This window comes from Marmota monax, unplaced genomic scaffold (genome assembly GCF_021218885.2).
Source record: "Marmota monax isolate L192 unplaced genomic scaffold, Marmota_monax_Labrador192_F-V1.1 WCK01_AAM20220418_F8-fsc00038, whole genome shotgun sequence".
NCBI classification, from domain to species: Eukaryota; Metazoa; Chordata; class Mammalia; order Rodentia; family Sciuridae; genus Marmota; species Marmota monax.
In genome coordinates this window covers 7,469,554-7,493,946 of record NW_026692498.1, presented here as the reverse complement: position 1 = coordinate 7,493,946, position 24,393 = coordinate 7,469,554, and the positions used below count along the sequence as shown (strand labels likewise).

The 24,393-nt window shown below is 52.2% G+C and overlaps 5 protein-coding genes across 8 annotated transcripts; 2 read left to right on the top strand and 3 right to left on the bottom strand.

The window, feature by feature from the left end:
* Window positions 1–40: 40 nt before the first annotated feature.
* Tm7sf2 (transmembrane 7 superfamily member 2) lies at window positions 41–4,369 on the top strand. 2 transcript variants are annotated; one of them, XM_046445287.2, is made up of 10 exons: window positions 41–255; window positions 591–787; window positions 878–932; window positions 1,266–1,460; window positions 1,539–1,642; window positions 2,930–3,049; window positions 3,135–3,303; window positions 3,533–3,613; window positions 3,696–3,818; window positions 4,036–4,369. In XM_046445287.2, exons 1-10 carry the CDS (start codon window positions 204–206, stop codon window positions 4,194–4,196), a joined length of 1,257 nt encoding a protein of 418 aa, XP_046301243.1. In that variant the 5' UTR covers window positions 41–203; the 3' UTR covers window positions 4,197–4,369. The 2 variants fall into 2 exon arrangements, with proteins under 2 accessions (XP_046301243.1, XP_046301242.1); XM_046445286.2 differs by having other exon boundaries at window positions 878–965.
* A 149-nt stretch (window positions 4,370–4,518) lies between these two features.
* Znhit2 (zinc finger HIT-type containing 2) lies at window positions 4,519–5,864 on the bottom strand. Its single transcript, XM_046445288.2, has one exon. It carries the CDS (start codon window positions 5,719–5,721, stop codon window positions 4,564–4,566), a length of 1,158 nt encoding a protein of 385 aa, XP_046301244.1. The 5' UTR covers window positions 5,722–5,864; the 3' UTR covers window positions 4,519–4,563.
* A 3,994-nt stretch (window positions 5,865–9,858) lies between these two features.
* Window positions 9,859–11,357, bottom strand: Fau (FAU ubiquitin like and ribosomal protein S30 fusion). The gene is made up of 5 exons (XM_046445284.2): window positions 11,218–11,357; window positions 10,884–10,966; window positions 10,643–10,787; window positions 10,199–10,254; window positions 9,859–10,032 (listed from the first exon to the last, which is right to left on the bottom strand). The coding sequence occupies exons 2-5, from the start codon at window positions 10,956–10,958 to the stop codon at window positions 9,907–9,909; spliced, it is 402 nt and encodes a 133-aa protein (XP_046301240.1). The 5' UTR covers window positions 10,959–10,966; window positions 11,218–11,357; the 3' UTR covers window positions 9,859–9,906.
* A 59-nt stretch (window positions 11,358–11,416) lies between these two features.
* Mrpl49 (mitochondrial ribosomal protein L49) lies at window positions 11,417–14,753 on the top strand. 2 transcript variants are annotated; one of them, XM_046445283.2, is made up of 4 exons: window positions 11,417–11,568; window positions 12,226–12,376; window positions 13,204–13,328; window positions 13,443–14,753. In XM_046445283.2, the coding sequence occupies exons 1-4, from the start codon at window positions 11,491–11,493 to the stop codon at window positions 13,587–13,589; spliced, it is 501 nt and encodes a 166-aa protein (XP_046301239.1). In that variant the 5' UTR covers window positions 11,417–11,490; the 3' UTR covers window positions 13,590–14,753. The 2 variants fall into 2 exon arrangements, with proteins under 2 accessions (XP_046301239.1, XP_046301238.1); XM_046445282.2 differs by lacking the exon at window positions 11,417–11,568 and adding an exon at window positions 11,576–11,723.
* Syvn1 (synoviolin 1) lies at window positions 14,661–21,840 on the bottom strand. Of its 2 annotated transcripts, none has more exons than XM_046445279.2 (16): window positions 21,683–21,840; window positions 20,684–20,832; window positions 20,376–20,468; window positions 20,135–20,287; window positions 19,981–20,029; window positions 19,459–19,562; window positions 18,738–18,864; window positions 18,545–18,644; window positions 18,404–18,469; window positions 18,192–18,308; window positions 17,947–18,110; window positions 17,553–17,681; window positions 17,310–17,462; window positions 17,036–17,222; window positions 15,967–16,118; window positions 14,661–15,894 (listed from the first exon to the last, which is right to left on the bottom strand). In XM_046445279.2, exons 2-16 carry the CDS (start codon window positions 20,813–20,815, stop codon window positions 15,788–15,790), a joined length of 1,833 nt encoding a protein of 610 aa, XP_046301235.1. In that variant the 5' UTR covers window positions 20,816–20,832; window positions 21,683–21,840; the 3' UTR covers window positions 14,661–15,787. The 2 variants fall into 2 exon arrangements, with proteins under 2 accessions (XP_046301235.1, XP_046301236.1); XM_046445280.2 differs by having other exon boundaries at window positions 17,310–17,459.
* Window positions 21,841–24,393: the final 2,553 nt, after the last annotated feature.

Sequence of the window (24,393 nt, the reverse complement as noted above, 5' to 3'; positions counted from 1 at the left end):
TGGTGTTCTGGGCCCAGGATGAGCAGGGGGCGTGTCCACTTAAAGACCTCGGGACAAGAGCTGCCGCAGCCCCAGCTTTGTGTGGAGGCAGGTGCAGCGTGTCGCAACCTCCTGGTGGCCAAGCCTTTCTCCTCGGGGACAGAGCGGGCTGCGTTTCCTTGACCGACTTTTGTGAGCCCCCACCCCTGGGTGGAGCGGAAACCATGGCTTCTCTTCAGGGCCCCCGAGCCCCACTGGAATTCGGGGGGCCCCTGGGTAATGAGGCTGAGCGGGGCTGGGATGGAGGGATGAACTAGGAACAGGACGAGGCAGGATCTGAGGGTGGCAGTTTTGGGGGTACCCAGAGAAAAAAGGGAAGGAGTTGGCAGGGAAAATGTCTCCAGAGGGAGAGCCAGGAGGGGCACTTCTGGGGACAGGGCGCTGGGGATTTGTGGAGAACTGAGATTTGGGGGAGGAGGGTCTTCTAGGGAAAGGGATCCAGAGGCAGCGGGAGCTCGGGGACTGACAATCGGATTCGGAGACGACGGTGGTAGCCTGTGGGTTCGGGAGAAATGGGGAGCGGACATCCGAAGTTGTGGCCCCCTCCCTAGGCGCTGCGGCGCTGCTGCTGCTGCTACCCGCCACAATGTTCCACCTGCTACTGGTGGCCCGCTCAGGCCCGGCGCGCCTACTAGGCCCACCTCCGTACCTGCCAGGGCTGGAGGTGCTGTGGAGCCCGCGAGCGCTGCTGCTGTTACTCACCTGGCTCGGCCTGCAGGCGGCGTTCTACCTGCTGCCGGCGCGCAAGGTGTGAGCTCTGTTCCAATGCTTCGGGGAGGCGGGAGGAAGGAGGGCAAGAAGGCCCCACAACCCTTATCAGATTGCCCTGTACCCGCAGGTGGCCGAGGGGCAAGAATTGAAGGACAAGAGTCGTCTGTGCTACCCCATTAATGGTGCCTGGAGGACTGGCCCTTGCACTGGACTTGGTGGGAGTGGGGTTCAATATCTAGCCAGACGGTCCATGGAGATTAGCTCCCATATGTACCTCTCTTATGCCAAGGAGACTCCAAGGGAGTCTCCCCACGCCCCTTATCCCCGCTCCTTTACTTCATTTGCAGCTACTCTATGCACCAGGGCAGTAGCTGAGGTGGCTCTCTGAAGGCTAAGGTGGTAGCCTAATGGCTTAAGCAGGGTCTGTGACCTCCCTGACCTTGCTTTGGTGCATGTGTATGTTGGGAGGGGCGGTGGCGATGCCCAGCCCCAGGACTTACTCTGTTGTGATTCAGGCTTCCAGGCCCTGGTGCTGACAGCCCTATTGGTGGGGCTGGGGGTGTCCGTTGGGCTGCCCCTGGGTGCGCTCCCGGAAATGCTTCTGCCCTTGGCATTTGCAGCCACCATCACCACCTTCATCTTCAGCTTCCTTCTCTATATGAAGGCTCAGGTGGCCCCTGCCTCAGCCCTGGCACCTGGGGGAAACTCAGGTGAGAGGGGTCCCAGTGGGGTGGAAATGCGGCAGATGGGGACACTTGTTTGTACTTTCATTCTCTGTTATTCTCTAGGCAATCTCATCTACGACTTTTTCCTGGGACGGGAGCTCAACCCTCGCATTTGTTCCTTTGACTTCAAGTATTTCTGTGAACTGCGACCCGGTCTCATCGGCTGGGTATGCTGGGCTTTATGGGGCTGGCCTCAGGCCAGGGGAAGGCAGGGCCCCAACAGTGCAGGACAAAAATCATTGTCATTCCCTCCTCCCTGTTGATCTATTGTGTCCTCAACATTGCTGTACTGCTGGAAGACAAGAGAGAGAGAAAGTCACAGGAGAGGAAAGAAAAGAAAACATAAAGCCTTCATCCTAGTGGGAAAGAGAGACCCAAACCAGTAAAATATATATAGTGAACTGGTGTAGTGCAATAGTGGGCATTCCATCCCCAGCATCACAACATACAAACACACCACACACACACACACACACACACACACACACAATGAAAGAAAACCAAGCAGGAAGAGTTAAGAGAGCTCATGCAGTTTTAAATACAGCAATCAAGTGCAAAATCTATTTTGAGGACAGTGATGATCACATGTTTTTGATGATCAAGGCAGTACAGAATCTAGAACTGATCACTGGGTTTAGCAGCCTACCTGTCCGTCACTGTTGGCCTTGACAACATTCCATCTCTGTCCTGGAGTTATGATCACCCATGCTGGACGTTGGCCAAGAGTACCAAAGGAACTCTTGGGAAAGGTCCCTCATGTAAACTTAGAAGTGACCTCACCCTGAGGGCAGGAGTGTGATGTGTTCACCATGGATCTGTTTTATTTTCCCCCAATCTTTTATTTTTTGAGATGGGAGGTCTGATTGTGTAGCCCAGGGTGGTGTCAAACCAAAGATCCTCCTGCATCTGCCTTCTAAGTAGTAAGACTACAGGCATGCACCACTGACCTGGCCCCCTGTGGATCCGGAGCAGGTCCTGCTCACAGACACTTCAGCCTCTAAGGCTATTTGCTTACTTGTGAAATTGGATCAAATTAAAACTTTCTCCCAAGATTATTGTGAGAATGAGAAAGGTAAGCTCAGCTCTGCCCAAATGAGGGTGCTCAGCATGGACTGGATCCTAGCTAACTGCTAGTACTGCACACATTATGCCAAGTCCTCACACTGTACCCGAGTCAAGTCCCTATCTCTATTCCCCACATGGTGGTGGGAAAGTGGGTTTTGGGAAAGGTAACAACCTGCCCAAGTGGCAAAGCTCAGATTCAAAAGCAGGAGTTTGAACTCTGGAGCCATAGTCACAGTCTGTCTACCTGAGCACAGGGCCTGGATCCACTTAACAAGGGGCTAAAGAGTGACTTGATAGTGACAGGTGAAAAAAGGGGAGAGGCTGGCACTTCCCCACCCAGGTGCTGCCACTTGGGTGGAGGCAATGGCCTTGTCCCCCACTATCCCCAGGTCTTCATCAACCTGGCCCTGCTGGTGCAGGAGGCAGAGCAGCGGGGGAGTCCTTCACTTGCCATGTGGCTGGTCAATGCTTTCCAGCTACTGTATGTGGGTGATGCCCTCTGGCATGAGGTGAGGCTGCACTGGGCAGGGGAGGCTGGGGAGAGTCCCTGTGGACATAGGACTAAGACAGTGTACCTGGATCCTGTCCCTATAGGAGGCTATCCTCACCACCATGGACATCACACATGATGGATTTGGCTTCATGCTGGCTTTTGGGGACCTGGCCTGGGTACCCTTCACCTACAGCCTGCAGGCCCAGTTCCTGTTGTACCACCCACAGCCCCTGGGGTTGCCCATGGCTGCAGTCATCTGTCTCATCAATGGTCAGTCAGGAAGGGCAGCAAGCTGGGCCCATCATTTCCCTTCCCTCTTTCTTTCCTTCACACTTTGTTCAGTATTCAGTAGGTAGGTGCGAAGCTCGGGTGATTATCTAAAGCTGGGGCTGGGTTCTGGATATCCAGGCAGTCAGCTATAGACATGCCAGTAGATACTAAAAATCAGGCAGAAGACCACGGCCCTCAACCTTGACTATCTGCTCATACTCTCCCCCAGCTATTGGTTACTACATATTCCGTGGGGCCAATTCCCAGAAAAACACTTTCCGAAAGAATCCTTCAGATCCCAGTGTGTCTGGTAAGTTGGGTCTCTTGGGGGCCATAGATGAGGTGGAGCACGACTTTCTGGGATTCTCTACCTCACTCTCTGTGTTTCCCAGGCCTTGAGACCATTCCTACTGCCACGGGGCGGCAGCTTCTGGTATCTGGATGGTGGGGTGTGGTCCGTCATCCCAACTATCTCGGAGACCTCATCATGGCTCTGGCCTGGTCCTTGCCTTGTGGTGAGTGCCCTGGGTGGATATGAGCAGTAGCATGGTGATCACAGGATGCCTATGATCAGCTACTAGGGATGGACCCAGTGTGTGGTGTGTGGCTGGGGCAAACCCCATTGCCAGGTTGGGTTGCCTTTCTCTGCTGAGCCTTGATGCTCTGTGAGCCACTAGGCATGGAAATCTCTGTGAACTGCTGTCTGAGTGGTCACAGAGCACTTCTGTACAGGGGTGTCCCACCTGCTACCCTACTTCTACGTCCTCTACTTCACTGCACTGTTGGTGCACCGGGAGGCCCGGGATGAGCGGCAGTGCCTGCAGAAGTACGGCCGGGCTTGGCACGAGTACTGTCGGCGGGTACCTTACCGCATCTTGCCCTACATCTACTGAAGCAGCTTCACTGGCCACCAGACCACCATGATAGGAATCTGGACACAACTGGGCTCTGAGCTCACCCAGGAAGGGATGACCAGCCTCTGAGAAAAGGTCATTTGGAACAAGATGAAGCCAGTGCCCCCAAATGGAGACATTTTTCTCCCGTTGTATAAATGTCTGGAACCCTTGGTGTGTTTTGCTCCCATTCTGGGACCAGTGTGTTTATACCCAGAGTTGGGTGAGCTCTGACTAGGAGGAAGCTGAGAGGCAGTTTGTGAACACAAGTCTGGGCTAGATAGGATAACAGCTGTCACTCAGAAATGGGCACTGTACACAGTTGGGCAGACCAGGCACAGCTTTATTAATAACAAGGGTCCCCAGATCAGCCAGGGAGCTCCTCAATGAGAGTCCTCGGTGCAGGTGGCACAGGGCCTCCCCAAAGGCGCTCTAGCTCCCCAGTGAGGGCTGCCACCTCCTCTGCTGCCACCGTGTGGGCTTGGTGGGCCCTGGTGCAGTCTAAAGCCAATGGTGTTAGGACAGCCTCATTTTCGTTGGTCCAGGCCAGCAGAAATTGGCACTTCTTCCGGGCCCGGTAGAGGTGATCTCGCTCTTCTCTAGCCACGGCCTGTTTCCTGGCCCTGCCCAGAGTCTGCACTAGATGCCCCAATGCAGCCAGCGTGTAGCCTTTCTGGTTGGCGGGACCCTCACCCAGCAGGATGCGGGCGGCCTCTTGCATAGCACCCCGTGTACCCAGGGGCCCTGGTGGGTGCTCGCTGGTTTCTAGCACGCTGGCTGCAGCCAGCAGGGCTTCCTCCACAGAAGCAAAGACTTGCTGGGCGCCCAGGGCTCCAGAAACTCCCAGCAGCGTGGCACAGAAGTCGGAGAGCAGCTCTTCGTCCCCGCCATGATAAAGGGCTAGAGTGTGTGCATAGGCGAACAGCACGTTGGGGAGCTGGAAGCGCACGAGCGGCGAGGCTGGGCAGCGACTCAGGCTGGCCAGCGCAGGGATGTGGGTGGGCACTGAGGGCCTGCAGGCCCTGGGGGCGTCTCCAGGAACTGGCTCCGTGGGGGCGGGTTCTAGCTCCGCAGGTTCACTGCTGGGGACACCATCTAACTCCTCCAGAAGCCGCGGCCCGGCCCCACGGTCCCACCACCACGGCCGCCACGGAGGCAGCAGCTTCCCGGCCTCGCCGCGGCTCAGCAACCGCTCGAAGGCCGCCTTCTCCGCGGGTGCCAACTCTTCCCAGAGTCTGGAAAGGCCGCCGGGTGCCGGGCCAGTGCTCAGGCCTGCCTCTTCGGGGTCGTCCTCTGTCTCGCGTTGCTGGCGCAGCCGGCGTAGAGCACATGCTAGGCGGCTAGGTGAGGCGCTGCGGCCGCGGAGCTCTCTCAGCACCTGGTCACGGTAGAAGTCTTCGGCGCAGGCACCATGCGCCCGATAGCAGCGCAGCGAACAGTAGGGCACATTACAGCGTGGACAGGTGTAGCGCGCTGGCTGGGCCTCCCCGCCTGGGCAGAAACCGCACAGCCCGCCCGGCTCCATGGCAACTAGAGCAGCTAGCTAACAGCGAACATGAGCACCCAAGCGCAGCCACTTCCGGCGCATCTTCAGTTACTTCCGCCTCTTTGCCAGGCCGAGGGAGCTTTCGGTTCGGCAAAGCTCGGAGGCTTCTCGTCAATTTCCGCCCACAATCATAAGCCAAGCCTCTCCCTTCTCTCAAGTAGCACTTTGGGCAGGCGCAGAAACCTAACGCAACGTACGAGCCCCGCCCACTACGGCGATGACGCACAAGATCGGAAAAATGCGCAGGCGAGCACTACGCTGGTCCTCGCTCGCCCCCTAGTGGTTGACCAAACCCTGCCCCATCTCCGCCCCACAAGTTTCCTAAAAGTGAAAAACAACTTTTCTGTAAGAGCTGTGGGCATGGGCTGGAGTTGTGGCTCAGTGGTAGAGCGCTTGCCTAGCCTGTGTGAGGCACTGGGTACGATTCTCAGCGCCACAATAAAATAAATAAAGGTCCATTGACAACTAAAAAATAAAAAATACAAAGCTGGGGGCAGAAATCATCTATGCTAAGCACCTACTTTGGGCCACTAATCGTGCCAGTTCTATGGGAGATAAGATTTCTCTCTATACTGGAGGAACAGACATTTTGCTAGGGGACATAGACAATTTAAGGGGCAGTTAGAGTGGAAGAAAGGCCTAGACCTGGGTGTTGGGGGCATTGCTTTAAAAGAAGGCAATGTTTAACAAATATCTGAGCTTCTGTTCAATTCCTAACCTAAACCTGCCTCTTCCTTCATTAAATACTTTCTGATTAAATATCCAATAGTAGTCAGGCACTGTGAGGCCTGTAATCCCAACTACTTGAGAGGCTGAGGCAGGATGATAGCAAGTTAGGGACCAGCCTGGACAATTTAGCAGGACCCAAAATAAACAATAAGGGCTGGGGATGTAGTTCACTATGTATATTATGTTTATATACACAAACACATACAATATTTATATACACATAAAATCTTCATTCACCTAATTCTGTTAAATGCAGACTCCATATTGAGGACCAAGAACACAATGAGGATCAAAGAGATGACATTCCTGTCCTAAAGTTATCTTCTGGTGTAACAGAGATGATGAACCACGAACAACAACAATGAGGTGTTTTTGTTTGTTTTTGTTTTACATACTGAGGAATGAACTCAGGGGCACTTAACCACTGAATTGCATCCCCAGCACCCCCCTCCTGCACCACACACATTTTTTAATTTTGAGAACAGAGTCTCAAGTTGCTGAGGCTGGCCTCAAACTTGTCATTCTCCTGCCTTAACCTTTTCAGTTGCTGGGATTACAGATATTTACCACCACATCTGGCTGAAAGATGAGGTCTTGATCTATGGTACCTATGAAATGTATCCTGGTTCTTTGATCACTCTCACATTCATTCCCACATCCTGTCACTTCTGCCTCTGAAATATCTTACATCTATCTTGATATGTATCATTTATCTCCCTACAAAGACTTGAAGACTTGGATGGACCACCACTGATGGTCTAAGCTACCTGCCTCCTCATCGGATGACAGTGCCTTAACTGTTTTCCTAACTTCCTCCAGAAAAAAAGCCTGAGAAATAGATTATAGGGCTGGGGATATAGCTCAGTGGTAAAGCATTTGCCTTGACTAGTCAAGGCCTGGTTTGATTTTCAGCACTGAAAAGTGAAAAACCCACAAGAATTTAGATCACAAATCAGATTACATCAGTCCCTTGCTTAAATCCTCTTCATGACCCTCTGTTGCTTTTAGACTCAACCCCAGCTATGGTGTGAATCAAAACTCATGTTGAGACGGGCACTGTGGGCCACAACCATAATCCCAGCGGTTTGGGAGACTGAGGCTGGAGGACGGTGAGTTCAAAGTTAGCTTCATCAATTTAGCAAGTCCCTAAGCAATTTAGCAAGACCCTGTCTCTAAATAAAATATAAAAAACAGCTGGGGATGTGACTCTGCGGTTAACTGCACCTGGATTTACTCCCTTGTACAAAAACAAACAAAACCAAAACCAAAAAAATCCACAAAAACCAAAAACAAACTTATGTTTAAATGTAATCCCTTTTGTGAGGCATTAAGAGGCAAAATCTTTTAGAAGTGGATAAGTCCAAGGTTCTACTTTAATGGATTGATCTATTCATGGATTAATGCAGTGTGGATATAATAAAGGAGTTCTTTCCCATGGCTAACAAGGTCCTGCAGAATCTGCTGCACTCACTCTAGACATCACTTCTGCTTCTGCCCTTGGAAGCCTCTTGGCTGGAACTCTCCCCAGCTCAACACTTGATGGGTTATTTCAGGACTCACATCTTCTCCTCAGTGGTCTCCCTTAGGGATGCTCCTAAGTACGTCTGTCCACAACTTCCCCCACACCACACCCACATTGCAGCAGTCTTTCTATGAGGCTATTAATACTTGGAATGAATTTCCTCATATTTCCCCACACAAAAAATTTCAACTGGGCTGGGGATGTAGCTCAAGCAGCAGCGCGCTCGCCTGGCATGCATGTGGCCCGGGTTCGATCCTCAGCACCACATACAAACAAAGATGTTGTGTCCACAGAAAACTAAAAAATAAATATTAAAATTAAAAAAAAAAAAATTCAACTGTAGGCTAGGGACGTATGTCATTCAAGGGCAAGGACTTGAGAACTTGGATTCAATCCTCTACCAACCATAAAAAAAAAACTGATAAATAGAAAGTCAGGGGCTGGGATTGTGGCTCAGTGGTAGAGCGCTCTCCTAGCATGGGCAGGTTCGATCCTCAGCACCACATAAAAATAAAGGCATTATGTTGTGTCCATCCACACCTAAAAATATAATAAATATATAAAAAAAAAAAAAGTTAGGGACTATGTTTTTTTTTTTTTCCCCCCCAGTGCTGGGGATCAAACCCAGGGCCTTGAGCATATTATCCCAAACTCCCTACCACTGACCTACATTCCCAGTTCTTTTTTCTTTAAATCACCATACACAATATGTATATTTTTTTAATCGAGAGAGAGAATTTTAATATTTTTTAGTTTTCGGCGGACATAACATCTTTGTTTGTATGTGGTGCTAAGGATGGAACCCGGGCCACACGCATGTCAGGCGAGCGCGCTACCACTTGAACCACATCCCCAGCCCCTTGGCTGTTCTTTATACAGCCTATATACCTACAATAAGCCAGGGGCTATGTAAGCATTTTATATCCTTTCACCTTCACAGCAACTCTCAGATGATGCAGAGACTAGATAAGTAGTTCAAGGGCTGGGGCTGTAGTTCAGTGGTAGAGCAGTTGCCTAGCATGTGTGAGGTACTGGGTTCGATCCTCAGGACCACATAAAAAGTAAACATAAAAGAATGCTGTCTAACTACAACTCTAAAAAAAAAAAAAAAAAAAAGTAGTTCAAGATCTGCCAAACAGTAAGTAGAAGAGGGAAAAAGAAAAAAAACCCCAAAACTCCAAGTTCAGCAGTCTAAACACAAGGGCTTTCCCCCATGGTATATTATATTAAGAACCAGCAGGTTCAAAAACAGATGAATGATGAGTGGGTTTCAGATATGCTGGAAGCCTTAGTTGCTAGGAGGGATCCTTAAATCAACTCTAAAGAACTGTTTAGGAACATTTTATCCAATCATAGCATGATTAAATCAGCAAGGCCAATCAAACAGAAGTAAACAAGGTCACCCATCACCATGGTGCCAATGTAATCAAGCAATACTTTGCTGATTTCTAGTACTGAGGCACAGTAGGTTTCTTGTGTCCTGGACTTTAGTAAGGCCACAGCTAGTTCTAAGTTCAAGGAAGGACTAGATTGACATTTCCTGACTTTATCTTCTACCCAAACCCCTTCCATACTGCCCTTTGCTGCCTCCATAAAAAACACCTCATCATGATTCCTGCTACCTTCTCTAGCTAGAAGATGAAAAAGGAATTGTGGGGGGAAATAATCAAACTATTCAGAATGGGTAATTTCCCAACTCTTTGTCTTAAGGGCGGTTATCTGTGTCTCTCCTGTAGTTTACCATTTCTTCCTTCCAGATTATGGGCCTCTACCCTTACTGCCTCCAACCTCTGGAGGACAAATGACCACCCCTGAAAACCATACCTTTTCCTAACATCCTGCAAATTAAAAATGAAACAATGAGCTGTCTGGACGAAGTGGCTTTATTAGAGAAAACAAAGATTACATAGGACTTAGGAGTTGGCATTGGGGCCTTTCTTCTTGCCAAAGGTGGGCACAACATTGACAAAGCGGCGGTTGTACTGCATCCGCCGCTTGGCACGCCCTGTCTTCTTCTTCTTCTTCTCCTGTTTGGCCACCTGGGAAAAAGAAGGGCTGATCAGAACCTAGCTGACCTCTTACAAGCCTGGCACTCTTCCCTCAGGCTCCTCTCCAGAAAGGGACAAGACAAACAGGAACATCAAGGATCGTGGATTAGCTGTGAAAGTAAGACAAAGTCCAAACACCACAGATTTTCTCACTCACCTTGGGAGTTTGACCTCTTACTTTCCCAGCACGGGCCAGAGAACCATGGACTTTACCTGTGGTGAGAAGGGAGAACAGGAGCAGGTTGAGACAAGTTTGGCCCAAACTGGAGTGAAACAAAGTCAGAGTTTTGACCTGTAATAACATTTTCTGGCTCTAGACTTTCAATAAGACTTGAAGAGCATCTTGGGTATCTGATCTGACACCTTGATTTTAGAGGGGAAACTGAAGCCAGACAAAGGTCTGCCAGAAGAACTGCTGTCTGGCTCCTTCTCTCACACCTCTTGGAGTTCATTTAGAGGTGAACGGAAAAAATTTAGCTGGACTGAAGATCGTGGAAAACACTTCAGTGTCTTGCCAGAAAAATGATACCGAGCTGCCAGGACTATATACCCCACACCCACTCATTTAAGGCAGTTCAAAAAGTCCTCCTCCCCCACTTACCTCCAAGCATGCGGCCGGCTACTTCCAAAGTGGTCAAGGCCTCCACTCCACACTGGCCCAGAGTAGCCTCATCCTCCAGCGGCGCGCCTGCCAGGAGCACGACTTGGTCTTCCGGGGCGATGCCCTCCAGTGAGGCTACATGAGCCTGCAGGAGAAGCAAGATTCGTGTGCATTCCCGCGGGTACGAGGGCCAAGAGAACCAGAGGACGGGTAGAGTGCAAGCAGCTCCACGCAGACTTACCTTGATCTGGGCGACCGTCTCCTGGCCGGTTACTTCGAGGGTGTGTAGCTCTTGGGCGCGGACAAAGAGCTGCATGTCGGCTACTGAAATGAAAGGCTCGTGTGAGAAGAGGAAAAGCGTCCCAGGAACAAGGGAGTCAGGGAATGGGAAACGGAGCAGGACGATCGCGTCGGGACTGAGGCGCGGCGTGTCAACGTGGGGGAGACCGGGCCTGCGAAGAAGCTCAGGCAGGGACTCGAGCCCGGGCCGCCATAGAGAAGCCCCTGCCCCTTGATTTCCCGGTGCCTTAAGACCCCGCGGCCGGCCTGCTACCAAGCCCTCGCCTAAGTCTTACCTGAGCCGCGGCCCGAGGTGCCGCTACCGTGAAGATGGAGTCGAGAAAGAGGAAGAAGCGAGGGCGCGCACGTCCTCACCGCCTGCTTCGTGCCACGTCACTACTGAGCGACCGCGCGGTCCTCTAATATTTGTACCGCTTATCACCATTCTAGCTCCGCCCCTTACGCTACGCGCAGGCGTCCTTTCTTCGTGTGCTGTGCGCGCAGGCGGGTGGAGGAGGCGGGACCAGGCCGGTTGCGCGCGCAGAGGGCCAGTAAAGGGGCTGGTCAAGATGGCGGCGGCCGCGTTCCGGGCGTCGCTGCGGGGCTGGACCACTGGGGTCCTGCGGGGCTTCGGGCTGCGGCACCAGGTGAGAGCGCCGAGCTTGGAACTGAGGGAAGAGGGCTGAGTGCGCGGCTCACCAACAGCCCAGTTACAATGAACAACATTCATTGTAACTCTGCAATCCGCATCCCTACGTGGGTCCTTAGTTTTCCTGCCCAATCGGTGGCACTTGTCTCGAAGGTAAATACAAGATTGAGGGGGAAAGTGGTAGATCCCGGAGTGCGCGTGAGGAATATGGGGTTTGGGATGTGGATAAAAGAGAGCGCGGGTTAGTCGCGACTGGGGGTTACTGCCCACGACACTCGCTGCCTGGGTCCTGAGTGTGAGCAGGGAATTGCCATTAGTTAAAGTACCTAATCTAGAACTAGACTGTTTTAACAGAATGTGCAGAGACAACTTTTAAATACTGAAAAATGCCATAGTGGTCAATCTTACTGCTAATTAGCTTTTCAGAAGTACACAGTGTCATTTGAGTCCTGAGAGAGGCATGCTGTTCAGAGTGCCTGAGTTTCTTTGTCCAGTCCCACCTACACCCTGCACACCGGGAAACTGAAGCTTGGTGCTTTCCGCCTCACACCTTTTATTTATGCTCTTCTCTCTGCTTGAAATGTTTCCGTTTCTGTACTTAATAAAGTTCTCTGTTGTTGGGTAAGCCATGGAGAGATTGTTTGTTTTGCCTCAGAGCCAGACCCAGGGGCCACCTGATTACCCCAGCTTCGTGGAATCTGTGGATGAGTATCACTTCGTGGAGCGCCTGTTACCTCCAGCCAGCATCCCAAAGCCCCCAAAGCATGAACATTACCCCACCCCTAGTGGCTGGCAGCCTCCCAGAGGTGAGGTGGTTTGAAGGCTGATGGGGAGCATCTCCCTCCCCAGTGGATTCAGGACTCATGTAGAAATCCTTTAGGATTAGCATTGGTTAGTGCCCAAGTAAGGGCTCAGGAGTGGAGCTGTCCATTCATGGGTACCCATCTATCCACACTGCTGGGATGGAGTCTTTCTACCTGGGGGAAAAAAAAATGAAGCATAGAGAGAAAAACAAGTGCTTGAACTGATATTCTCCCCCAGCAGACTATGTACCATAATTGAGAACACAGATTGGGAGTCAAGCAGTTTAGGGTTTGAATTTGATACTGCTGTTCGTTGCTGGTATGATCTTGAGTTAATCATTTCTCCCAACCTCAATTTCAGCAAAATAGAGATAATTTTCTCAGCACATAAAACACTTAGTGGAAAGCCCAGCATATGGTAGGTGTTTGTAAGTCCTTTGTTCCAGAGATTGATTTTGGCCACCCTGACCCAGTGGAAAAGGGCACGGATTACCTGAGAGGGGACCCAAAGATCCAGGGAGGCATGACCCTGACTTCATTTATTTCTTGCCATTAGTTAAAGTACCTAATCTAGAACTAGACTGTTTTAACAGAATGGTGGGAATCCCAGCCCTGGTCCCTGCTCCATTCCAAACCACTTACATGATACCAGGATAAACAATTTGGTCCTGACTATAAACTGAAGGAAAGAGATGCCCTGATATGAAGTCTGTAGTTGGCTTGGTCCAATTGGTTGCAATAACCCTCTGCTGATTTTGTGAGGGGAAGGGCCTTGACTGTTGTTGGGTGAGGCCTAGAATGAATGGCTTATCAATATCCATCACTGACAGATCCCCCACCCAACCTACCCTACTTCGTGCGGCGCTCTCGAATGCACAACATCCCTGTCTACAAGGACATCACACATGGCAACCGCCAAATGACTGTGATCCGGAAAGTGGAGGGGGATATCTGGGTAAGTGTGTAGGGAAGGGGTGGTAGCAGGGTGTGGTTCTGTACTTTTGGGGGCTAAAGGGACAGTAGTCTGAGATGGACTATTGATCAGACCCGATTTATCATCTTTTCCCAGGCCCTACAGAAGGATGTGGAAGATTTTCTGAGCCCACTGCTGGGGAAGACACCTATCACCCAGGTTAATGAGGTGACTGGTACCCTTCGAGTCAAGGGCTACTTTGATGAGCAGCTTAAAGCCTGGCTCCTTGAGAAGGGCTTCTGAAGCCTCCTGAGCAACCTGCATGGCATAGTCCCCCACAGACTGGAGTTCAGGGGACCTTGGGAGTTGAAGTGTATTGGAATCCCTGGGACAGGATACAAAAATCAGGGTTAAGGGCTTGGACAGGGCAGAGTATAAGGGCTAAAAGGCTGTGGGGCCAGGCCTTTCTTACATAAAGAGGGAAACAGGTCCCTATGCACAGGTGTCCATTAGGGGAAAGCTCTCAAGCATGAGAGACCCACCTTGAACCACCAAACTAGGAGAGGACATTATCTGCTGTCCTTCCCCTCACTGTGGCCTGTTATTTGGGGCTGGAAATGACAGTGCAACCCCCTTTGGGGGAGGGTTCACAGGGCAGAGCCTTTGGGCACATCCTTCCTCAGCCCTCTGGGAGCTCACTGCCAGGAGCATTCCTGAACCTTTGCTGTAGATCAGACCTGGCTTGGTCCTGGAGGGTTTGTAAAACACTGTTGACTTCAGCACAGGGTCCTGAGAAAAGCCTTAAGTTCAAGTGCATTGCTGGGCACCAGAGCATAGATAGCCATGTAGCCCAGGGAGAGGTGGGAATCCCAGCCCTGGTCCCTGCTCCATTCCAAACCACTTAGACTTAACTGGGTTTCCAGCTCTAAGAAGTCAAGTGATTAGCTTTGGCTGGCCTGGCCAGGCCATAAGATGGTACTCAGCAGCTCCTTGCAGTCTGGCCCAAGCCCATCCTCCCAGCCTGTTGACCTGCAGGCAGGAAGTTGCAGGCCTTTCACTCCTGTGAGTGGTCCACCCATAGTCAACTAGCCTTCACACTTTCCCCACCCTGGAGTCACCCAGGTCAAAGACCTGAGGTTCCTCCCCGTCCCTCAAAATGGCTAAGACTGTGTTTGGATCCTGGCTCTTGGTCTCTGACCTAAGGTAGGGTACTGATTTCTCTCTGGGGCTCAGTTTCTCCATATGCAAATGGGTATGTCTTTGTAGTTGTTCAATAGTCAAGTGTCTACTCCTGGAAATTATAGACCATTATCAAGTCCATAGTCTTGGTAAGAAAAAGGAGCCCAACCCTGATCCTGACATAAGCCCCACCAGTCATTAATGCAAGTTTTTATTTGGCCGTATATACAATTTAAGCTATTAAAATTTTTACAATATTTACAAATTAAATAATCATCTGAAACTGTCTCCAGCAACTCTTGTAACACAAAACCAAGGGGAAGAAAGGGACAGGCAGGCCTTGGCTCCTGTGGTCCCTGCCTGGCCCAGAGCCTGTTCTAAAGTGGGAGAGGAGGAGCTGTACTTCTGGCTTCTCTTTCCTGGGGATGGGCATTCAAATTCAAAAGATAAAATTTAAGCCAAAAGCCACCAGGTAATAAGGTAGTAGTTCCAATCCTTCTGAACTTAAGAATCTTAAGTTCTGCAAGGTGAGAAGTGGCCTTCCTTGGATTCTGGGTTGCAGTGGTTAAGGAGCAGCACACTAGCCCTCAGCCCGGCTGTGGCTGGGCAGTGGCTACAGGGTGAGACTGAGGCAGCCTCACCTAAGAGAAGCTGCAGGGGAAAGGGCCTGGGGGAGGGGCAGGGCAGGGTCCCTCAGTGCTGCCCACCTGCCCCCCACCCCCAGGCACTCCTTTCCCTGAGTTGTGTGGTTGCCAGTAAGATGTGGAAATGCCACAGGGCACAGGGGGCATAGCCACCACCACAAAGGGGCTTCTGGGGGAGATCAGGATAAGAAAAGGAAATTTGTACCAGTCTTGGCAGGAGGGCCAGGGCAAGTTCCTGGCCTGCCTCCAGCCCCTCTGGGGTCCACACTTGGGTATGGGAACTAATACTGTTCGGCACTGCAGTGTGACCCCGCATACAAGTAGGGCTTGGAGGGTCTGCCCCTTCTCCCAGAAATGGATGGGAAAGAAGGGGGTTCTCAGAGGCTGAACCTTTTGCCTTCACAGCTCCAGCTATGCCCCAGCAGAACACAGGGCTGAAGAGGTGGCAAGGAATGCTGAAGTTGACCCAGCATCCCCATGCCTGCCTGGGCCTCAGGGCTGGAGTCTTGGACTGGGAACTCAGCCTCTTTCCACTTGGCCTCAGGGATGCCTCCTCCTCTTTATCAGAGCTGGGGTTACTACTCCCTGGTGCAGAGAGGGAGCTGGCACTTGGTGGCAGGACTTGTTCCAGCGAGGGCTGCTCAAGAGAGCGGGGACAGGGTGAGGACAGGGGCAGTGTCAGTGGGCAACAGGGGACTCCAACTTTTGTAGGCGGCGACGGCGGAGCTCTGCAGCATCAGGCTCTCCATCTTCAGGCAGCTCCTCGGCACCCACTGACTCAGGAGCTGAGGATACAGAAGTCAGAAGTGGAACCCGGAGAAGCCCCAGCCATATCCCTAAAGGCTGATCAAACGTACCTGGAGGCTTTTCGGTTTCAGGGGCTGGTGGGGAGGCTCCTGGAGATGGGGTGGTAGCCTCAGAGCTGGGGATGCTGGTAGAGGAGGCAGCAGCGACCACTGGAGAGGCAGTCTCTTCAGCAGGGTTGACAGAAGTGGCAGGCCGGGGGGGCCTAGAGACAGGGGACAGAAAGTAGGCCCAGCCTTGGTAACCTAGCTTGGGCAGATTGTTCTGTTCTTGTCAAGCCTTACAGGACAGTCTAGGACAATGTGCCCCTGTGACTATCAGGCACAAAGGAACACACTTGGAATGGATGCTCCTGTGGAGTGACTCAAAGGCCACAAAGTGTTCTCAAAACACTTGGAGATGGACTGCTGACCCATCTCTCCTTTTCCCCTACAGTCTATGCTCAGGGGCATCAGGACTTCGCAGGGCATTTGCTGAATAATCACAAAGTGCTAAAGTCTTAACTCTGGCTTCCCTCCAAGCCTGTGTTGTCACTGTTAGGTGCAAGGCACTTGGTACATGTCACCTCTGTAAACAGGAACTCCACTATTCTCATGAGGTGAAGGAGATCACAAAGCAAGTGAACAATGGGACTAGCACTTGAATTCAGATCAGGCTGGCTCCAAGTGACTTAATTTTTCCTTTTTTTGTGGTGCTGGGGATGGAACCCAGGACTTTAATCAGCCATGTACCCAGCAATCCCCGCCAAGTAACTTTGCATTAACTGTTTCTTCAATTCAGGGGCAATTCTTAGTGTCAGTAAGGTATTAGGTGATGAGCTAAAGCTAGGAATAACTTGAGTTTAGAAAAATATAAAGGAGTAAGATTCAAGGTCAGTTCACTAATAAACATCACTCTTTCTTAGCTCCAGATGTGCCTCTGGAGTGGGAGAATAAAGGCACTGGGAGTAACGCCCAGAGACCCTGAGAATGTCTGGAGATAGGTGACCTGAGTAAGTAGGTATTAGGGGGTATAAAGGGAGACGTGCCAAGAACAACGGTGAGGGACCTTTTCTTGGCAACTACATAGCTCCCCACTTTCTTGCAAACACTCTGTGGCTCCCATATCCCCATGAAGACATACCCCAAAGAGGCCAGCACAGTGAGATACTGGTTGATTTGCAGCATGGCAGCATCGAGCAGAGTGTGGATGTTGCGCAGGCTCTGCAGCCGGGCCTCCAGGTGCTGCCGCTCATGGCCCTCCAGAGCCCGCAGTTCCTCTGGGGTCAGCCCAGCAAAGCCCGCAGGGGGCACAGGCATGGGGGGGAAGGCTGGAAGAGGTGGAGGCTCAGTTTGGCTACCTTGGCCTGATACCCCCCTACACCTTCTAGAACATCCCAGAGGGTGGTCCAACTTACCAAAGGGTGGCGGCAGGGGCATACCCATCCAGGGAGGAGGGAAGGGAAAGCCTGGGGCAGGGCTAGCCTCTGGGGCAGAGCCAGGTGCTGGGGCAGGGGCACCCGTGCCAGCAGCTGTAGTTGTAGCTGCTCCACTGGGCCGAGAAAGGGCTGCTGAAGTGCAGAATGAGAAATCAGTGCTGTGGGGTCTCTGTATCCATTCCTGCCCTGCAGCTGCAGCTGCTGCAGTACCCAAAGGCTCACCTGCACTGGTGGGTGGAGGGGCTGCAGCCTCTCCGGAGCTTGGGGGAGGTGGGACAGGTGGGAAGGGACCCATGGGGGGCCACAGCGGGAACATGCCTGGAGGAAAAGGAGGCAGGAGGCCCTGGGGGACTGCAGAGAGAAGACAGGATGGTAAGAAGACCATTGAACTGATATTGACCCCACTTCCAAACAGGGAGCTTGGCTACTGGGAGCTGTGTCCTCTGCTCCCAGAGGCCTGAGCTCAGCACTGGTTACAGTGATTGTAATCATTTATTTCTCATCTTTTCACCCTCTCTGGCCCAGACTTGGAGGGCAGAGACTTGGATTCCCCAGCACCTCCCATTCCCAACTCTGGGAAAGTACCCAACATATGGCCAAATGAAGGGATACTTACAGTTAGGGGGCTGAGGCAGGAGTGGTGGGGGATGAGGGGCAGGGGGTGGCCCCTGATCCGCAGGCTCAGGAGGTGGTGGTGACTGGGCTGGCAGAGATGCTCTTAGGACATCCATTCGGCAGGTAGGGCAGGTCTGCTGTCGCTGGAACCAGGAGCGCAGGCAGCTAGGGATCAAGACCAGGTAGTGGTCAGCAGGTCTCCAGGGGCCTGTGATCTGATGTACAGGTTCCCAGGGCCCCTCCCACCTGGTGTGGAAGATGTGGTTGCAGGGCAGCCTCTTGGCACCAGTCACCATCTCTTCTCGGCAGATGATACAGACATTGTCCATTGCCTGAAGTTCCTCAGGAGTGGCATCTGGATACCTGATTAGGATGGCAGAGCATGTGTCAGAACCAGAGCTGAAAGCAAGGTGACCTGGGACAGTGTTTGGGAGAGAACTTGGGACAAGTCCACTTACAGTGTGTTCATGTTGCGGATGGCTCGGCGGGACATGATGGCGTCTGTCACAGCTTTCTTGAACTGCCTGAAACAACAGTCAGTAAATGCAGGGAGGGGGAGGGATCAGGTTAGGAGACTAAAGGGACAGGGCTGGGCTCACCTCATGGCCAGGTACATGGGTCGGATGGCAAAGAGCGGGAAGGTGTGCACCTTGATCATGATGGTCATGAAGGCCATGTACAGCAGAACCTTGATAAAGCCTGGGGGTAAGGATGCAGAGACCTGGTCACAGGGTCTGGCAGGTAGAATAGGAGATGCTGGTCTGGGTCAGGAGAGGTCCAGGTTGCCCTCACCTGTGAACAGCTCTGTGTAGAGCATGTACACAGCTTTATTGTCCCAGGGGTTCTCGCTCTGGAGGTCCACGGAGTGTAGCACATACTTGATGAAGATGGTGAGCACCATTGTCATCAGGATGGCATACTGGAGGGAGAGGGGCATGAGGGGGATGTAAACACCAGTTCCCCTTGATCCAGCCATGCTCTGCAGTGCCGGGGCCCCAGCACAGCAGGGTGCTGTGTTACCAGCACAGGATCTGAACACAGCTGGTCTTCCCAGCTCCCCAACTCACTATGACTTCAGGCAGTTCACTCAACCTCAACTTGCTCATCTGTAAAATGCAGAATTAACTATTTATTTATAGCAGCGTTGTCTTGCTGATTAAGAAATGCAGGTCAGGGGCTCAGCACAAGACTGGTATACAGTGGACACTCGGCAAATGCTGACACGCCTCCCGGGTAACCCATCCAGCTAATTCTCTCCTGTCCATCCACCTATGCAGAGCCAACTCTAGCATCAGCCTTCAGGAAGACTTCCCTGAGCCCAGGTCACGCCTTGTCTGCAACCTATTTTGTCCCCTCCTGCCATCAACTAGGAGTGTATGAGGGGTACCATGACTGACTGATCACTGTTCCCTGGTGGCCACACAACAGGTGCTCAGTAAGGGTCTGTTGGGTTACTCAGTAACATGAAGTGCCACCTTGGACTTGTCTCTCCAAACTCCCAAGCCAGTTTTACCTCAAAGCCAAACACCAGCTGCACAGAGGCCCCACGGGTCAGGATGCTGTGATAAGCGTGGCTGACGAAGAGGAAGTCCAGGATACCCAGGAGGAACATAAGGGCTGTGGGGACCCCCAAATGGGGTAGGGTAGGATTAGCCCAGGGCCTGATAGCAACTTCTGCTCTAGGACAACCCCACCTTCAAGCCCACCATGGCCCAGCCATCTAGTCAGGTGGGCACACTCCACTGATCTCAGCCCTCTGGGAACTCAAGTTTTGCCATGGCAGTGGGTTGTTGGGGCAGCCTACAGGTGAGGAGGCAGAAAGATAAGGCCCAGCAGTTAAGAAGCCCTGGAGTGGAACAGGGCACAGATGATGCAAATTAACTTCCTAAATTATCTTTCCTGTACAGCTGCAGGCTGAGGGGTGGCTTGTGCTCTGGGGTACAGTTCCATGGCTAGTGACTTTTCACCTTCCATTCCTCTATGGTTCCTGTCTTCCCTCCAGCTCCCTCCCTTCCCTTCCACAGATCTCACTCACAGACAATTCGGCAGTGAAAGAGCCAGGAGATATTGGGGCTGCGTTCCATCTAAAGCAGAGCACAGTGGACCCATCAGGAAGGCTGGAGTCCTCCATATGCCCAATCCAGCCCTCACTGCTCCATAAGCCTGCCCACTGGCCACTCCCAACTCACAAAGTCCACACGGTCCTCGGCCAGCCAGTGGAAACATTTGAGAAAGAGGAGGAGGGTGAAGAGCGCAACAAAGCGAGGGCTGAAGTCGTCCCGAAAAACGGTGAATGCCAGACAAGTCTCAGTAACAGCATACCAGGAACGCTCCAGAAGGTGCTAGGGGTTGGGCAGGGGATGATGTGGAATCCAGACATTCTGCTTGCCCAACACCCTGCCCCTCATCTTTGAACCACCAACATCTTACCTCCATCTCTGCTGCCCTCAGCTGCCCAAAGAACACCTTGCCCATCACCTTGCCCAAAAGGAAGACAAGGACGAAGGCCTGGATGTACAGGACCTAGGAGTGGGGAAAGGCTATGGTTTGGGGTCACTTTCTGCTTTTCTCTGCCTGGAGCTCATCATTCAGGAACCTCCCCAAGTCTTCACCAGTTTATTTAAACTTAGGCAGCTAGTGGCTACTTCTCCCCTACTGACCTGTAGCCCCGCCTCTGCCCTAGGCAGACTCCTCCTTCCCTCCCAGGGAGTTCTGCCCTCCCTGAGCCCTGAACTCACTGCCATGCTGGGGCTGGACTTGGTCAAGTACACCACAGTGGGGTAGAACTGGTGTTTGAGGTAGTAGGCATGAGCCACCACGGCCCCGGTCAGCGCCAGGCTGGCCGCCATCATCACTGCGGTGCGGAACATTGCCCTGGCCCGCAGACCTGCGTGGGGAAAGGAAAGACAATAACGTGTATTGCCCATCCTATGCAAATCTAGCATAGTGCCTGGCACAACGTCAACGGGAGAAAGAGGGTAAAATCTCACTTCACTATCACAACCATCAGATCAAGAAAAGCATGTTTCCCTTTCCCCATTTCACAAATAATAAACTGAGCCTCAAAAGGGTTAAGCGATCACACTGATATGAAACCTGGGTCAGTCTAGTTTCAGATCTTGGGCTCTTTCCACGCTGCCTGCCAAGCCGCCGCCTCCTCTGGGGAGGCAATGAGGAAAAGAAGCATTGTTGGAGGGCCAGTGGGGGGTGGGGGGGACTGCCACCGCTGACCCTAGGGTGAAGGTGCTGGGGTTTGTGGCAAAAGCAAAAATCTGCTCCAGGGGCGGGAACGCTCGGCCTGAACTGGGCGAAGCAAAGCCGCAGAGGGGCACAGCCCGGGGAGGCAGCCATGCGGGTGACAGCTGTGCCAGGGTGGTCAGTGCGGACGCGCGCCCCGCGGGAGCGGGCGGGGTACGTCAGCCTGGAACCCTGGCGCCCCCCAACCCCCGGAGCTGTATCAACTCGGGGCACTAAGAAACGGCCGACCAGCAGGGTGCAGTGCGGGACAGAGGGACTCGGGTCAGCTTCGCAGCCGCGCACCTGTGAGCGCCAGGAGTTGTGAGCGTCGCAGGCGGGGCCCAGCTTCCGTGGCCGCGCCGGCGACTGAGGTCTACGGCCAGCTGACAGGCCGAAAGCAGGCGGCGGGACTGAGGGGGCGAGCCGATCCCGGTGACCTTAACAGGAAGGTCTTAGTCCCGACCCCAACCACATCCCGGGGCCCACTTCACTTCACTCACCAGGAGCCCAGCGCCGCGAGCCCGCTCAATCTCCGCGACTGCGGCAGCCGCTCGGGTTAACAACACTCCCCACCCCCTGCGAACCGGAACTTCGGGGGTAAGACACCTCACTTCCGGCGGCGCGGGGCGCGGCGTGGACCGTACCAAGTGTGCCCTTTGTTTGTTCCCACTGCGCGCCTTGCGTGGTGCTGGGAGCAGAGGTTTTGCCGCCGTTCCGGGGATTTGTGCCTACCGAATAGGGCTAAGCAAGGGGTGAGAGAGGTGGCCGGAGCGGAAGAGGGTAACGGAAGTGGTTGTTCCCCTACCTACTAGTCACAGATGGTACGGTCTCTACCGCTGGGTGGACTCAACCCAGTCCCGAGTCGGGCTCTCAGAGCCACTGGGAGGTGGAGCATTTTGCAGGCCGTGCCACTTGGAGGGGGTAGTGAACAAGGGACAGGCTATACAGTAGGCCTAAGAGAAATAAAATGTCTTAGCGTCTCGTTCCAAGAATATCACAACAGTCTGACAAATAAGGTGCTTTCTGGGAAAACTGGCTGCAGAAAACAGAAATTCGTCCCCTCCACGATCACCCCTCGAGTTGTGTGGGAGTGAGTTGGGTCCCGTGGCTGCCACTGATTGGTTGCGAGAAAGTTACGCGGACCAATAAGAAAAAGAAAGGAAAATTGTTTGGCCTATAGAAAGAGAAAAGCGGGTGAGTGGTTGCTAGGGGCGGTGGGCCCCGTTGCCTAGGACTAGGTCCTACCCCGACTGCGGCGAGTAGGCGAAGCCGTGTTCGTGCGCAGGTGATCCCTGTCCCGCCTCGGGAAACGTTTGCCTCTCCACGAAAGGGAGGGGCAGTCAGGTGTGCGGGGTCTGGGGAGAAGGCTGAGCTAATTAGATCCTCCTAATCTTGGGACCGAGTATTCTCCGTCTGCGCCAAGGGATTGACTTTTCAGCGCCGCATGCCGGTGTCCTTTTCTGTGCCTACGGTTTTGCTGTCCTTATCTGGGGACACTGGTCCTGGGCTATTTCAATCGGTGTCTGGGTCGCTGCCAACTCAATGCTGTCATTAACAAAATGAAACTAAGGCACTCACTTTGCGCCCTGTATTTTCCTTCGTCGTCTCTTTTAACCATCAGTCGTCAAAGTTGATCAGCTAGGTGGTGCTATCGCCATATTAAACGTGGGACAGTTGTGGTTCAGAGGCTTAGCAAGACCTGTCCTAGGATTCCTTAGGTCTGTCAGCCTATAAATGCCCAAGCTATTATTCTCAGCCATCCTCCCCGCCCCCCACCTGTTGACCTTACAGGTTGAGCTTCTAATCAGTCACTGAGTTGGCTCCCCCATAAAGCCTTTTATGACTTTTTACTGACTACATCCAATCATCCACTTTCAGTCTTTATTGACTCAATCTCTCTCACCTACTTGAAAGTCTAATAAACTTGTGCCACCCACACACCCCTACTTTTTTCTTTCTAGCTACGCAACTGCCCCCTCCCTCTCCCACCATTTTGTAAAATTTTGTGTTCATCTTAGTCCCATTGCTACTTTTCTTGTATGATTTCTTCTGTGGATTCAACCCCACCACCATCACCCAGATGTTGATGACTCCCATGTCTGGCTTCCAGCTGAGGTCTCCTTTGCTTTCAAAACAATTCTGTGTCCCTGGACTCAGAAACCTGGGCAGCATGCCGTGTTCCTCTGTCTGCCCCGACATTCAGCCTGGTAATTAAGCCATTTGTACCTGTCTGTCTACAAGTATGTCTCCTCTTCTAGAGACAGTGAACAAAAGAAAGACCTCTGCCTTTATGGCAATTTCCCTAGTAAATGTGATAGACAATAAACACTACATATAATATGAATGAATTATGTAATATGTTGGAAATTCGTAGGGCTAGAGGGGAAAAGAAGAGCAGAATAAAGGGAATCAGTACTGTGGGGGGGGCACTTGAAGCAGGATGCAGTATCATCAAGGATAGTCGGGTAAGCATCACTGAGAAGGTGACCTTTGAGCAAAGACTTGAAGGAGGTGAGAGCATGAGCCAAGTGGATTTCTGAATAAAGAAATGCCACTACAGGTGATCTGGTCCTGGTTTGTTGGAGGAGGTAAGTGTGGCTAGAGAAGACCTAGCAAAGGATGAATAATAGGAGAAGGGTCAAGGGCCACATTATATTGGCCATCCCAGGCTTTTATTCTGAGTGACATGAGGATCTGTTGGAAGATGTTGAGCAAAAGTGCGAACTGCTCTGACATAGGACTCAAAGATCAATGCGTTTTCTGTTTTGGAATACACTGAATGGGGGCAGGAGGGAGTGAGAGGCAAGAGTAGAAGCAGCCAGTTAGAAGGCTCATGCAATTTGTTAGGCAAGGAAGGAAGTCCTATTAATTCCACCTCCTGTCTTTCCTTGCCGTCTTCACTGCCACTGGCCTACTGCAGACCACCACCATCTCATGCCTACACAAAAGGAACAGCCTCCTTTCCTTACTCTTCTTCTATGTATTATTCATTCAGTGGCCAGAAAGATCTGACATCTTAGCCGGGCACAGTGGCACACACCAGTAGCTTGGGAGGCTGAGACAGAGGTTGAGGCAGGAAGATCAGAAGTTCAAAACCAGCCTCAGCAATATAGCAAGGCCCTAAGTAACTTAGCAAGCAAGACCCTGTCTTTAAATTAAATTAAAAAAAAAAAAAAACAGGCTGGGAATGTGGCTAAATGGTAAAGCGCCC